Here is a 16,993-nt window from a genome sequence, read left to right as displayed (position 1 = left end):
CTGATAGAAAATGTGTGGGCAGAACTGAAAAAGTGTGTGCGAGCAAGGAGGCCTAAAAACCTGACATCAGTTCTGTCTGGAGGAATGGGCCCGCAGCTAATTGTGAGGAGCTTGTGGAAGGCTACCCAAAACGTTTGACCCAAGTTAAACAATTTACAGGCAATGCTACCAAATACTAACAAAGTGAATGTAAACTTCTGGGAATGTGATGAAAGAAATAAAAGCTCAAATAAATAATTCTCTCTACTATTATTCTGACATTTCAATATTCGTACTTGGTATTGCTCATTATTTAATATTTCAGAGTACAAAGCACTTTAAGGACCAGTTTGAAAAACATGAGAAACATTTTGGTGTTAAAGCCATTTAAATCTAGAATAGCAGTTTTGATTTTATCATATTTACCTGATATATGTGGCTTCTTTCACATGCATGGGCACACTCTTGTGTTTGTGAGTGAGTGACAGCGCTTGTCAGTCATCCATGACTTTAAGGGATAATTCCAAATGTCTTCCCGTCATTCTGACAGATAAGAACAGCAATAAAGCACGCTTGTTTGAGGGAGGGGGAAAAAAAATTAGCCCTTTGATCAGACTCGGACGTCATTGTTGTCCTAAAAACCGCGACTCAAAAAATCATGTGTTATGTGCAGGGTTTGAAATTAACTTTTTGGCTCAACGGCCACTGTGGCTAGTAATTTTCCAAGGTCACTAGCCACTCAGCATCTTCACTAGCCAAAATCCCATGCCCCACAAAAAGGCAAGTTTGAATTTATTTATACAGGGAAAAAACTGTTTAAAAGCAAAAACGATGTTTTCCAGGCTCAAATAAGAAGATCTGATTTTCAAGAGGTGCAAAAAAATAAAATAATAATAGATAGAAAAATAATATAGTAAGAATAAGGAACAATGATAGTGGAAAAAATAAGCATTTAGTAAGGGAAAAAGAAACAAAGAAACATAGCAAGACAGAAAAAGAAAAAATAAAGATAAAAAAAACTAAAAGAGAATTAATGAATACATGATTATTCAACATTGTTTAACCCTTATATGCATTGTAATTTTCCCAAACACTCATATATTTTCAGGTCTTTATAGACCCAGCACTTATATCTATCAAAAAGGGATCTACAAAATGCCCAGATAGAGTAAACTTTTCAAAATATTTTCAAAAAAAATTCAGAAAAAAATACAAATATATTTTGATATTTATGTTTTATTTTTCATAAATTAAAGATATAACAACAAATCTGGACAAATCAAGAACAGGACTGATTATATTCACACTGAAATTTAAAGAGATGCAACTGACTGTCAAACACATACTGAGCTACACATAACACATAATCTACACGTGCAATGTATGTGTAACTTGTCTAACTAATGTGTATTTTCTCAGGCACTTGTTGAGTCTAAATAGATGCACAACTGACATTATTCAGTAGTACACCCATATGACAATAGTCATATCATACTGTTTGTGTTGCACTTACTATAAGTTTACTTCGATTTTGTTTCTTCATCAAATAGCATTGTCAAATGTAAATCAAGTCAATCACTGAAACAACAGCGCTACCTTGAGTAAGAAATAGCATGTATATTATGTATGTGCATAGGCACATAAAATACTGATAATTCACAACTGTTGATTTGTTTTTTGTTCATTGGTGCACAAAAAGTGGATGTAACTTTGTGTATTTATTTGTATGAATATAGTACTCATTCCTCTTGTAATACACAAAGAAATAGATATCCTGTGATAGTAAACTTAAATAGATAAGAAAAAATCATAAAAAGATATAATTTATGGAAGTAAATAATTATTCATAAAACTTGGTACATGATTTAATTTGTTAGTGATTGATCATGTAATTCTTGATCGTCTTGCTGAGTATATGTAGGCAATAAAGTAAAAATTTCAGGTCGAAGTAGTCCATTTTGAATTTGAATTTCATTTCATTAAGTTCCATTTATAAAAAAAAAAGTTTTTGTAAAGCCAAGCAATGATGGGTGTAAAGAGGGAGTGCAAACAGTATTTTATGAGCTTTATTATAAATTAGTATAATGAGATCTAGAGCATCTTGGGTAGTAAAAGACCAGATAGGTAAACAGTAAGAAATAGATGACAATATAACCAAATTAAGGTATAAACAAGCTACAGTTTGAGAAAGATGAGGATGTATTTAAAATATACACTGTATAAATAAATATATACACACTACCGGTCAAAAGTTTAGGGTCACTTATTCTTTATTTTAGAATAATATTTAAGTCATCTAAACTATGTAATAGCAGAAATGGAACTATGGGAATTATGTTGTGACTATAAAAATCCCAAATCAAAATTGTGTTATATTTTAGCATCTTCAAAGTAGTCACCCTTTATCTAGAATTTGCAGAAATGTACTCTTGACATTTTCTCAACTTTTTAAACAGTATTGAAGGAGTTCCCATCTATGCCTGGCACTTATTGGCTGCTTTTCTTTATTATTTGGTCAAAGTCAAATACAATTTTAGTTTTGTAATGAAATAAATTAATATGTTGGCACAATTATATTTTTTTCTACAAAACTAATTTTAAACATTTAAGAATACGACTTCAGATCAAAAGATTTTTAAGATCATGTGAAACATTTCAGTAAAGTGACCCCAAGCTTTTGAACAGCAGTGTGTATAATATATATTATACACACACACTCGTGGACAAAATTTTGAATAAAGTACAGAATTTGCTGTTTTGGAAGGAAATTGATACTTTAATTCACCAAAGTGGCATTCAACTGATCACAAAGTATAGTCAGGACATTACTGATGTGAAAAAACAGCACCAAAACAAAAGTCATTTTTGATCAAGACTCCGCATGTGGAGGCTCATGCTACCCTCCGCAATCCATGCACAACTTACCATGCGCCCCATCGACAGTGAGACCCACTAATCACGACCATGAGGAGGTTACCCCATGTGACTCTACCCTCCCTAGCAACCAGGCCAATTTGGTTGCTTAGGAGACCTGGCTGGAGTCACTCAGCACACCTTGGATTCGAACTCGTGACTCCAGGGGTGGTAGTCACCAACACCTTATGCTTGAGTAATCATGCTAAATTACTAATTTGGTACTAGAAAATCACTTGCCATTATAATCAAACACTGCTGAAAGCTATTTGGTTTGTTAAATGAAGCTTAACATCGTCTTTGTGTTTTTTTTTTGAGTTGCCACAGTATGCAATAGACTGGCATGTCAGTCAATCATTGTTTTGAGGAATGAAGGCTATACAGTGCTTGAAATTGTTGTTAGGTATGTGAGAAGTGCCCAAAAAGACAGCCACATCTATGGCAAATGCTACAGGAAACATGGGGTGAAATGTCACCCACTGACAGCTAGAATACCAAGGATCTGCAAAGCTGTCATTGCTGCACGTGGAGGATTTTTTTTTATGAGAACTCTTTAAAGTAGATCAAGAAGTAGAAAAAAAAAAAAAAATTAAAATTGTAATAGTTATTTTTCACATTATTGATGTCCTGACTATACATTGTGATCAGTTGAATGCCACTTTGGTGAATAAAAGTACCAATTTCTTTCCATAAGAACAATATCTGTACATTATTCCAAACTTTTGGCCGCCAGTTATGTAATATATACACACACACACACACACACTGCTCAAAAAAATTAAGGGAATCAAAATCTTTACTGTACATTGTGTAATTTGTTGAGAACAAAATGACATAACAACGGTCAATGGAAACCAAAATCACCAACCGACTGAGGGCTGGATTCAAACTCACACCGACAATCAAAATAAACAATTGAAATCACAGGCTGTTCCAACTTGTGTGAATTTCATCACGGCAACTCATAATGTGACTCAGTAGTGTGTATGGCCCCCACGTGCCTGTATGCACTCCTGACAACGTCTGGGCATGCTCCTGATGAGACGGCAGATGGTGTCCTGGGGGATCTCCTCCCAGACCTGGATCAGGGCATCGGTGAGCTCCTGGACAGTCTGTGGCACTACTTGGTGGCATCGGATGCACCGATACATAACGTCCCAAAGGTTCTCAATTGGATTCAGGTTTGGGGAACATGAGGGCCAGTCAATGGCATCAATGCCGTCGTCATCCAGGAACTGCCTATACACTCTGGCCACATGAGGCCAGGCATTGTCCTGCACCAGGAGGAACCCAGGGCCCAGTGCACCAGCGTAAGGTCTGACGATGGGTCTGAGGATTTCATCCCGGTACCTAACAGCAGTCAGGGTACCGTTGGCTAGCACGTGGAGGTCTGTGTGACCCTCCAAGTATATGCCTCCCCAGACCATCACTGACCCACCACCAAACCGGTCATGCTGGATGATGTTGCAGGCAGCATAACATTCACCACGGAGTCTCCAGACTCTTTCACATGTCTGTCACATGTGCTCAGTGTGAACCTGCTCTCATCTGTGACGAGAACGGGGTGCCAATAGCGAACCTGCCAATTCTGGTGTTCTCTGGCAAATGCCAATCGAGCTGCACGGTGCTGGGCTGAGCACAGGTCCCACTAGAGGACGTCGGGCCCTCATGCCACCTTCATGAAGTCTGTTTCGGACAGTTTGGTCAGAAACATGCACACCAGTAGCCCGCTGGAGGTCATTTTGTAGGGCTCTGGCAGTGCTCCTCCTGTTCCTCCTCACACAAAGGAGCAGATACCGGTCCTGCTGCTGGGCTGATTCCCTTCTACGGCCCTGTCCAGCTCTCCTCGTGTAACAGCACGTCTCTTGGTATCACCTCCATGCTCTTGAGACTGTACTGGGAGACACAGCAAACCTTCATGCGACGGCACATATGGATGTGCCATCCTGGAGGAGCTGGACTACCTGTGGGCTGCAGGTACCGCCTCATGCTACCAGTAGTAACAAGGACACTAGCAAAACGCAAAACTAGAGAAGAATCAGTCAGGAAGGATAAGGAGAGAGTAATTGTCTGTGGCCACCAACTGCAAAACCATTCCCTTTTGGGGGGTTGTCTTGCTTTTGCCTCTCCAGTGCACCTGTTGTCACTTTCATTTGCACCAAAACAGGTGACATTGATTCACAATGGCTTAGGCTTCCTAACTGGACAGATTGATATGCCTGAAGTTTAATTGTCTTAGTGTTATACTGTGATGATTATGTGTTCCCTTAATATTTATATATACAGTGTTGGGAGGGTTACTTTTGAAATGTATTCCACTACAGATTACAGAATACATGCTGTAAAATGTCATTTGTAACACATTCTGTTAGATTACTCAAGGTCAGTAACGCATTCTAAATACTTTGGATTACTTCTTCAGCACTGGTAGATTTTTTTCATTTGTTTTGACTATAAAAACTCTGCCAGTACAGTAAGTCAAAAATCTAAAGGATTTTTAGATTTTTTTTTACAGGAAAATAAAACAAAAATTATTATCAAGAACACAATTTTTGCCCTAATATCAAAGGTCTTACTAGAAAAAAAGAAATTATGATCCAACGTGAATTTTCTTGATAAAAAAATATGATCGTGCCTGGTAACGTGCAGGTAAAATGGCTAGAAATAGCATTTTAGATTAGCGTAAAGCTGACAATTTACACAAGGTTTATTTCTATTTCTTCTGCTCCAAACTTACTTCAAACTTACTTCTCTGTCTGCTCGTATGAATGTAACACATCATAAGAAAGTGTTTCGCCGCTGTTCAAACGCACTTTGGATCGCATCATTTATATGTATAAATGTTTTCCATCTGAAAGGACTAAATATTAAATGAAACAAATGACAATAAAATGCAAAGTAATCTCTTCAGTAATCAAAATACTTTTTGAATGTAACTGTATTCTAATTACCAATTATTTAAATTGTAACTGTAGTAGAATAGTTACTTATATTTTGTATTTTAAATATGTAATCCCATTACTCCCCAACCATGTATGTATGTATGTATGTGTGTGTGCGTGCGTATATATATATATTTGTTTTTATTTTTATTTTTTTTTTTTATTTAATTGTTTTACTAGGTTTTTTTGTTTGTTGGTATATTAGGTCTGTGTTAAGAGTAAGACCAAGGTATTTATAATGTTAGTGGTAAGTGGTTTATTGGCTATAGAAGCTAAATGTAAATAGTTTATATAGAAGTGGCCCGAGAATCGAGCCTTGTGGAACTCCAAATGTACAAGGTATACATTTATATTTAGTCACTTAGCAGATGCTTTTATCCAAAGCAACTTACAAATGAGGACCATAGCAAGCAATTTGTCATACAAAGTTCAACAACATCTACAGTGTTGTACTGCCAAACTCTCAAGGTGGCTGGAGTAGTATAGGTGCTAGCACAGAAGAAAGAGACAGAAAGAGACAGAAGTTTTTTGAGTGTGCGTGCAAGTTAAGTTCGATAGTATGTGCAATTAGTGTGGATTGGTTAAGTGCTCGCTGAGAGACTGTTGTACCTATTTTAGCTGGTTGTATACGATTATTTACATACGATGATAAAGTATAATGACAATACTATTTATTGACAGATTAAGACTGTGTAGTTTAGTTATATGAAGTATGTGATTAACTGTATCAAAAGCTATATGGAAATCTATAACTAAAATAATTTGATGTTTTTTAAGGGTTGTGCAAATATGTTCTGTGAAAAGAAGAACAGCAGAAACAGTTGAGCGTTGCTTATGAAAACCAAACTGATGTTCATTTAACAGGTTCTCTCATTCAAGATATTCAGTTAATTGGTTTGTGAGAATTTCTTTCAAATACTTTGGAAAATATAGGCTGAATACTAATAGGTCGATCATTTGATCGTTTGTCACCAGACTTTGTCACCATGTTTCCATGATTGTAGGAAAACTGCCTTCTGTAAACAAATATTTACCAATTTATGCATAAGGGGGACAACATATCATAATGAGACTTAAAATGATATAGTCTGATTACAAAAATCTTTTGCATTTAAATTTTTCAATGATTTCAGAATTTTTGCAACCTCACTAATTCACACCTCAGAAAAGGGTGTATTAGATAAGAAGCACTCTTCTTTATTGGTGATGTTTGGATTCTACTACTTTACTAGCCAATTCCTCCACTGAAGAGATAATGTATTATTTAGAAGTTTACTACTAACTTTATTATTCTGTCTTTTTATCTCAATATTTACTTCTGTTTTTTGAATTTCCAGTAATCAAGTTTTTTTATTTGTTTGTTTTTATTCACTGCAGCATTTTTAATAAGAGACTGAAAATAAGTGGAGAATGTAACTGCATGCATTTCTCTGGACATTTTATTTGAATGAGAATGATATCAGTTTAGCAGGACACAAGCCTAATGGTTGAAGTATCCTTTGGAATATATGAAGGAAAACATAACCAGTTAGAATAGGAGGACACAACAGGAGGAAAAGTTGTCAATAATTTGTCCATAATTCAATTCAAGTTTTAACCCCTTCATTCTAAACTGTACCTGCCTACACAAAAGTTTACCATTGTTCTACCATTGTTTAACAGTGGCATTTGTAACGATAAGGCCATTACCACAAGTAAGACCATGGATGGCACCTCTTTACTGTGGTTAGTTTATTGTTAATAGTCTTTTCTAAAAAATAAAAAAAAATACTATACTATTTGTTATGAAATAGCCTAAACACATTTAGAATCCTTTAACAACAACTTGCACAGTTGTAATAAAAATAAAGTCTAACAGATTTGCCCTAATAGATTTAAATTGAATCTGTACCAGTTACAGTACCAGCTTGTGTAACTTTAAAAAAAACAAACACATTTTTTAGTAAGGATGATTAAGTGTATTCTAAAAACTGATATGTCTTTGTCTACTCTTTACCTTGTCAGTGCGGTTTATTATGTAGAGGCTGTCTATCAGTTTGAGAGGTTTGACTTGCTCCATATAGAGCTTTATAACAGAATGTTCTCTGTAGAATTCAAATGGGACACATAAGCTTTGTGGTCTCCACCGGCTGCCGCAATATCGAGTGAGGCTCGACATCTGGTGCGTTCCATTTACCTCGGAAGTCGGATGTCGGAGCTGGGAATGACATCACACCCGAGTTGACCGCGTTCCAGTACACAAGTCGGAAATCCAAGATGGATGTGTCCAGGCAAACCTTTGCTGTGCTTGCTCTTTGGAAATACAAACAACTACAGAGCAAATCTAACCAAATAATGTAAAACTAACAAGTTAAAAAAAAGTTTACTTTCCAAACAACGGGGTGGGGGGAGTAGCCATTGTTAGCAATACCAGTCGATAAAAACACATAAAAAAAGCTGTATTTTGCACAGATAATGCCGAAGTGTCATGTCCACAGACAGAGGTTGGATAGTACTGTGTGCACCACTGAGTTTATTGAGACACTGACAAACAGAAGTGCTAATAAACAATAAATTACTACTGTTTCACTTACTGTTGATGCACTGAGCAGCCATTTTGGATTCTGAAGTCGGGGATGTTGCGGTTCCTCCGAGTTTCCGAGTCGGAACTCCAACTTGAGAGGGCGTTCCAGTTAAAAGTTCCTACTGGGAACTCAGAATTTCCGACTTCCATGTACAAATGGAACGCACTATTAATCACGGAAGTTTCGCTCTGCGCTGTCTTGTCTTTGGAGCATGCTGATGTGCGCTGTGGCAGTTTGTGCAAAAGCATGCTTCATTCGTACTGCACAGATGCACATTTAAGTTACGAGAGGCATATTTAGTGCTTATAAAGCGCTGGATGAAAGATTAATACAATGCAATTTGCTTCAGCAGTGGCTCTGAGTCGGCCAACATTCACAGAGTCCCCGTTTACACCTGGTATTACGATGCGTCTTGGATGGTCCGATCACATGTGGTCAGGTGAGAACCATCGCTGTTTACACCTGGTCACTTCTGTGACCACTTGTGTTTGGATTTGGAGGGGAGGGTCTCTGTTTCATGACAACATACATCAATCACTATGTCAGTGTGTTACTACATGATATTAAAATGCAACAAAGTCAGGAAAGACAAAGAAAGTGCAAAAAAGGCGCACCATTTCGGTTTAAATTTAATCTAAGCACAAACACATGTCAAGCAGAATTATCCGTTATATAAGTGGATTTTCAGTAGTAAAGGAGCTTCAGGTGTTGATATCAGACACACTTAAGAAGACCCGTGAAGCTCTCGTGATTGTGTATGTATCTGCTTTAATTTTCCAATCGGACGGTTATTCCATTTGAAGGCGGTCTTAACGCAGCAGAGTTTTATTTAAATCAACGGTCTTGCAAGGTTCCTAGCACTTTATGTCTACTTGATTTGATTAAATTGGTGCTGTCACGTAATTATTTCATTTTCGGATCTGATTTTTATTTACAGGTTTCTGGAATCAGCATGGGTTATAAAATGGTCCCTAGTTTTGCCTCTCTATTCTGTGGTTTATTTGAACAACAATTTGTGTAGTCAAGAATGTAATCCTTTCTCAGATTACATTTTACATTGTGGAAACGTTACATTGATCAGGGCTCCAGACTAAATAAATTGTTTTTAGTTGCCAAATCACAGAATTGCTCGATTTAGATTGCTGTTCAGAAACCAGATAGAAAGCCAAAGAAAAGACAGCTGATAACCCATTAATCTGAGGTTTAATATACAGAATATATAGTTAAGATAATTATTTGCATTCCCTTTTGTCTCATAAACGTTCACACCCCTTTCATAATTTATACAAATGTAAGAGATTTTTTTTTATTTAGTACTGCTCTTCAGAATCTACATTACAGATATTTACATAAAGTATAGTATGCATATAGTAGTGTGATGTCTTCTTGAGCATCAATGAATTTTTACACCTTGTGTAATAGTTGTGTACAAGTCCCTCAATTTTCCTAAGTGTCAAAAGCCTGATCTCATATTATACAGGTGCTGGTCATATAATTAGAATATCATCAAAAAATTGATTTATTTCACCAATTCCATTCAAAAAGTGAAACTTGTATATTATATTCATTCATTACACACAGACTGATATATTTCAAATGTTTATTTCTTTTAATTTTGATGATTACAACTGACAACTAAGGAAAATCCCAAATTCAGTATCTCAGAAAATTAGAATATTACTTAAGACCAATACAAAGAAAGGATTTTTAGAAATCTTGGGCAACTGAAAAGTATGAACATGAAAAGTATGAGCATGTACAGCACTCAATACTTAGTTGGGGCTCCTTTTGCCTGAATTACTGCAGCAATGCGGCATGGCATGGAGTCGATCAGTCTGTGGCACTGCTCAGGTGTTATGAGAGCCCAGGTTGCTCTGATAGTGGCCTTCAGCTCTTCTGCATTGTTGGGTCTGGCATATCGCATCTTCCTCATCACAGTACCCCATAGATTTTCTATGGGGTTAAGGTCAGGCGAGTTTGCTGGCCAATTAAGAACAGGGATACCATGGTCCTTAAACCAGATACTGGTTGCTTTGGCACTGTGTGCAGGTGCCAAGTCCTGTTGGAAAATGAAATCTGCATCTCCATAAAGTTGGTCAGCAGCAGGAAGCATGAAGTGCTCTAAAACTTCCTGGTATACGGCTGCGTTGACCTTGGACCTCAGAAAACACAGTGGACCAACACCAGCAGATGACATGGCACCCCAAACCATCACTGACTGTGGAAACTTTACACTGGACCTCAAGCAACGTGGATTGTGTGCCTCTCCTCTCTTCCTCCAGACTCTGGGACCCTGATTTCCAAAGGAAATGCAAAAATTTACTTTCATCAGAGAATATAACTTTGGACCACTCAGCAGCAGTCCAGTCCTTTTTGTCTTTAGCCCAGGCGAGACGCTTCAGACGCTGTCTGTTGTTCAAGAGTGGCTTGACACAAGGAATGCGACAGCTGAAACCCATGTCTTGCATACGTCTGTGCGTAGTGGTTCTCCCCCACATTTTTGAATGGGTTTTGTTTCACAGTCCTCTCCAGGGTGCGGTTATCCCTATTGCTTGTACGCTTTTTTCTACCACATCTTTTCCTTCCCTTCGCCTCTCTATTAATGTGCTTGGACACAGAGCTCTGTGAACAGCCAGCCTCTTTTGCAATGACCTTTTGTGTCTTGCCCTCCTTGTGCAACGTGTCAATGGTCGTCTTTTGGACAACTGTCAAGTCAGCAGTCTTCCCCATGATTGTGTAGCATACAGAACTAGACTGAGAGACCATTTAAAGGCCTTTGCAGGTGTTTTGAGTGAATTAGCTGATTAGAGTGTGGCACCAGGTGTCTTCAATATTGAACCTTTTCACAATATTCTAATTTTCTGAGATACTGAATTTGGGATTTTCCTTAGTTGTCAGTTGTAATCATCAAAATTAAAAGAAATAAACATTTGAAATATATCAGTCTGTGTGTAATGAATGAATATAATATACAAGTTTCACTTTTTGAATGGAATTAGTGAAATAAATCAACTTTTTGATGATATTCTAATTATATGACCAGCACCTGTATATACAGTGCATCCGGAAAGTATTCAGAGCGCTTCACTTTTTCCACATTTTTTTATGTTACAGCCTTATTCCAAAATGGATTAAATTCATTATTTTCCTCAAAATTCTACAAACAATACCCCATAATGACAACGTGAAAGAAGTTTGTTTGAAATCTTTGCAAATTTATTAAAAATAAAAAACGAAAAAAATCACATGTACATAAGTATTCACAGCCTTTGCCATGACACTCAAAATTGAGCTCAGGTGCATCCTGTTTCCACTGATCATCCTTGAGATGTTTCTACAACTTGATTGGAGTCCACCTGTGGTAAATTCAGTTGATTGGACATGATTTGGAAAGGCACACACCTGTCTATATAAGGTCCCACAGTTAACAGTGCATGTCAGAGCACAAACCAAGCCATGAAGTCCAAGGAATTGTCTGTAGACCTCCGAGACAGGATTGTATCGAGGCACAGATCTGGGGAAGGGCACAGAAAAATTTCTGCAGTACTGAAGGTCCCAATGAGCACAGTGGCCTCCATCATCTGTAAATGGAAGAAGAGCTGGCCGCCTAGCCAAACTGAGCGATCAGGGGAGAAGGGCCTTAGTCAGGGAGGTGACCAAGAACCCAATGGTCACTCTGACAGAGCTCCAGCATTTCTCTGTGGAGAGAGGGGAACCTTCCAGAAGAACAACCATCTCTGCAGCACTCCACCAATCAGGCCTGTATGGTAGAGTGGCCAGACGGAAGACACTCCTCAGTAAAAGGCACATGAAAGCCCGCCTGGAGTTTGCCAAAAGGCACCTGAAGGACTCTCAGACCATGAGAAACAAAGATTGAACTCTTTGGCCTGAATGGCAAGCATCATGTCTGGAGGAAACCAGGCACCGTTCATCACCTGGCCAATACCATCCCTACAGTGAAGCATGGTGGTGGCAGCATCATGCTGTCGGGATGTTTTTCAGCGGCAGGAACTAGGAGACTTGTCAGGATCGAGGGAAAGATGAATGCAGCAATGTACAGAGACATCCTTGATGAAAACCTGCTCCAGAGCGCTCTGGACCTTAGACTGGGGTGAAGGTTCATCTTCCAACAGGACAGTGACCCTAAGCACACAGCCAAGATAACAAAGGAGTGACTCCGGGACAACTCTGTGAATGTCCTTGAGTGGCCCAGCCAGAGCCCAGACTTGAACCCGATTGAACATCTCTGGAGAGATCTGAAAATGGCTGTGCAACGAAGCTCCTCATCCAACCTGATGGAGCTTGAGAGGAGAATGGGAGAAACTGCCCAAAAATAGGTGTGCCAAGCTTGTAGCATCATACTCAAAAAGACTTGAGGCTGTAATTGGTGCCAAAGGTGCTTCAACAAAGTATTGAGCAAAGGCTGCGAATACTTATGTACATGTGATTTCTTTTTTTTTTTTTTTTTTTTTTTTTTTATAAATTTGCAAAGATTTCAAACAAACTTCTTTCACGTTGTCATTATGGGGTATTGTTTGTAGAATTCTGAGGAAAATAATGAATTTAATCCATTTTGGAATAAGGCTGTAACATAACAAAATGTGGAAAAAGTGAAGCGCTGTGAATACTTTCCTGATGCACTGTATATATATATATATATATATATTGTTTTAAAATACCACCTTAGTCTTTCTTTATGGTTACCGGATGGCCCAGACACAGAGACTACAAGAGTGCAAACTGAATGAAATCCCAGATGCATTTTATTGTGCTGCTCCAATCCCAATCAATAATTACCAGAAGAAAATAAAGTGGTACACAATACAGGAATTTTAATTATAAAGAAGCCCAAAATACACTTGGGACTCTTATTTTGAAATGTCTGCGCTCTTAGTTGTGAGCTCACTGACACGTCAGCTGATTTGCTGAGAAAGTGAATCTGATTCAAACTGCTAACATGAGCTCCTGAGTTCAAACCCTCAGTTCTTTTTGGGTGATTCATGAAAAAGACCCAGTTCAATACAGTCGTTCGTTTACGACTCTCTCGCGCTGGGTTTGTTGTTGCGTGCAGTGAGCGACCTCGTCAGAAACAGAAAGGGTGAAAAGCGGCGCATAACACACTAGTGCGTGCTCTAAAGATATATTCATTAACTCACAAGATGATATCTGACGAAATCGCATTTGAACGCATATAACCTGACTGTCGCCAATGCCGACTAGATTTTAAATTATTGTAGCAATAATTTATTTTTGGTCGCATTTGCGACCACTTTAGTCGCAGTCTGGAGCCCTGGTGATATTTTTTTCATATGGGTTAGGGTTAGGGTTAGGGTTGTTAATGATAGCAGTAGTGCATTAAAATTTACTATGGAGTTCCATTGTGATGGAATTAATTTTCAAGATGTATATGTCAACAATACCACGACTGGTGTTGAAACAAGTCTATACCTTAAACCCACTGACCGTAATATGTTACTACATGGGTCTTCTTACCACCCTGTTCCATTGAAGCATTCTTTACCAATTTCTCAATTTAGCCATATCCAGAGGATCTGTAGTAGAGATGATGACTACCAGCATCAATCAGATATTCTGGTACATCGTCGACAGTGACCCCCAACTCAATTTTCTTTTTGAAAAAGCACCTCATTTGGTATATAGGAGACCACCCAACTTAGGCAATATGTTGGTCAGAGCCGATCTATCTACTCCTCAAGTATCTCATTTTTTGAGTAATGTGCCTTCTGGCAACTATCGATGTAATGATTGTCAACAATATAATTTTACTTACAAAACACAAACTTTCAAACACCCACATACTGGAAATACTTTTAAAATTAGAGGAATTAGAAGAATTATTTCTTGTAAGAACGTGAATGTTATTTACATGCTGCGTTGTCCTTGTGGACTTTGTTATATCAGTAAAACCAGTAGACCTCTTAAAACATGTATCTCCGAACATCGAAGTGCTATTAGGCATCAAGATCCTAAGAGTCCAGCAGCACAGCATTTTGCTGCTTTAAGACATTCTGTTTCCACACTTCAGTATATAGGTATCGAATCAGTGAAGTGTCCTCAAAGGGGAGGTGACATTAATAATATGCTTTTAAGGCGTGAAACCTATTGGATTTACTCTCTAGATACTGTAGCACCTAAAGGCCTGAATGAAGAGTTTGACATTTGTTCCTTTCTCTAACATGTATCTAATTTCTTAAATATTTCTTATTTATTTTCTGTGCAATATACAGTAGTCTAGCTGTATTAAAAATAGTCTGCAATAAGGTTGTCCATGTAAAAGGACGTTCATTTGTGCATTGATTGGGTTTTCACCTTTAGTTAATGTGACTTTTCCTTTGCCCCATGTCCTGATGGTATTATGGTGGTATCTTAACCTGATGTTTTTTGCCTCTGGATTTTGATTGTTTTTGTATATACTTTGTGTTATTTGTACTTGTTTATTATACTTTACATATTTGTATTTGTACATAAAAAATTTTTTTAGTAACATCATTATTTGCACTTTGAATTTATATACAGTACTGTGCAAAAGTTTTAGGCACTTGTGAAAAATGTTGCATAGTGAGGATGTCTTCAAAAATAATGCCATAAATAGTTTTCATTTATCACTTAATGTCATACAAAGTCCAGTAAACATAAAAAAGCTAAATCAATATCCGGTGTGACCACCTTTGCCTTTAAAACAGCACCAATTCTCCTAGGTACACCTGGACACAGTTTTTCTTGGTTGTTGGCAGATAGGATGTTCCAAGCTTCTTGGAGAATTTGCCGCAGTTCTTCTATCTGTTTAGGCTGTCTCAATTGCTTCTGTCTCTTTATGTAACCTCAGACTGACACGATGTTCAGTGGGGGGCTTTGTGGGGGCTATGACATCTGTTGCAGGGCTCCCTGTTCTTCTATTCTAATCTTTTCTATTTGCAAAAGTAATGTTTGGGAGTCTAACATTTATATTTCCTATTGACACACTAAAGCTGAAGATATAAATAACTTTCCTAAGACAAATGCTTTTGTGAAACATCTTATGTGCCTAAGAATTTTGCACAGTACTGTATATATTATTATCATCATTGTTAATACTATTCATTTTTGTTATCATTTCTGTTATCATGATTCACTAATATTATTTTATTTATTTATTTTTCTTCTCTGTTTTGCATTTTTTGGTGGTCTTCAGTTTGATTGTTTATTCTCTTTGTGCACATTGAGGCATCACAACATTTTCTAGTGTTTATCTCTGGTTAATCATTATGTATATTGATTGACTGTTCCGGGATACATAAGGGCTGACCTTTGAATGGTTTTATTGTCTGATGAAGAGCCGTGGGCTCGAAACGTCACCTTAGGTGATAACATTAAAATACATTTTCCTAATTTTGGAGCCGTGGTTTGCTGACTTTTCTCTCTTTTTCTGATACCAATTTGGTAGGGCAGCCACATTTAGCTTTTTTGCCATTGGATGTGTATGCTTTTGTTCATTTTTTTAAGTTATCAACAACAGAAATACACACAAAAAGGAATAATGGTATTATTTTCAAAACATTTCTAATCCTATTAAAAGTAAGGCAAATTAGTTTTTTATTTTATTTTTTAGGATACATTATAGTAGCAGTAATTTCAAAATGTTGTACACTATAACATGATAACCTGTAAAAGACCTTTTTCTACTTGATTTAACCCTTAACATTTGTTCTGTTGGTGTAACCTCATGTAGTCAGTTTGATTCAGTGATGTTAAATAATATTTTTTACTAATTAAAACAGTTAATTTAGATGTTACCACATGAACCACATTTTCTAAGTTAACCATTTTTTTCTTCAGGGTGGATAATGGATTGGCCTAAATGAGTGATGAGACTGGCCTGATCACACATTCTAATGGATTGAATTTGTTGTAGCTGATTGATGAATTAAAGAATGAACACAAACCTCTTTGTTCCTCAGTCTCTTCATCTTTCATGGCATTTGAACTGCATGGTTCTGGATAACTCATGTCCTCACTCTCTTCTTTAATAAACATCATTTTACAATGATTTATCACTCAGATCTCAGTTGTAACACCTGGAGTTATTCCTGTTCGTGTTGAAACAAGTCTTCGTCACGTTTAGGATGAGAATATTCGCGGGATTTTTACGGATGAACTTCCATACTTCTATACGCACTATGTAAGTATCGCGCTGCTTAAACTGTAGTTAGTCCGGATTACACTGAGTTAAAGTCTGATGTTGGATATTTGAACTTTATATTTCCGACTATGCCGTTGTTTACTGTCCAATGCTCGGAAGATGGATTATAAACAAACAAACAAACTGGCAGCGCTAATATCCTTCTGCGTCATCATCATCTTCTTCTTCTTCTTCTTGTTTTTTAATTGGCGGACCGCAAACTACCGCCATCTACTGCTAGAGAAACGTGTCCTAAACCAGTGGTTCTCAACCTTTTAACTCCCCAATGTCGGAGAAAACATTCGAAGGCCCCCCATGTAGGCTATTAGATATTTATATTATAAGATATATCTGTTATAAGATATTTCCTTAAAACTTATGATTCCAGGAATGTCTAGAACTTCATAAAAAGCAAG

The 16,993-nt window shown here is 37.3% G+C and overlaps 1 protein-coding gene across 3 annotated transcripts in view; it reads right to left on the bottom strand.

Moving 5' to 3' along the window:
• Window positions 1-16,758, bottom strand: part of LOC127442900 (gastrula zinc finger protein XlCGF8.2DB-like) — a 37,175-nt gene extending 20,417 nt beyond the window's left edge. For 2 of the 3 annotated variants that reach the window (XM_051701266.1, XM_051701267.1), the window contains exon 1: window positions 16,342-16,758. In XM_051701266.1, the coding sequence (XP_051557226.1) occupies window positions 16,342-16,435 (94 nt within the window). In that variant the 5' untranslated portion in view covers window positions 16,436-16,758. Of the gene's footprint in view, window positions 1-10,638; window positions 10,692-16,341 lie in introns of all 3 variants that reach the window. The other variant, XM_051701265.1, reaches the window with a different exon arrangement.
• Between the last annotated feature and the right edge of the window lie 235 nt (window positions 16,759-16,993).

The sequence above is a fragment of the Myxocyprinus asiaticus genome, chromosome 6, assembly GCF_019703515.2.
Source record: "Myxocyprinus asiaticus isolate MX2 ecotype Aquarium Trade chromosome 6, UBuf_Myxa_2, whole genome shotgun sequence".
In the NCBI taxonomy this organism is placed as follows: domain Eukaryota; kingdom Metazoa; phylum Chordata; class Actinopteri; order Cypriniformes; family Catostomidae; genus Myxocyprinus; species Myxocyprinus asiaticus.
This window is presented reverse-complemented; position numbering and strand designations above follow the sequence as displayed.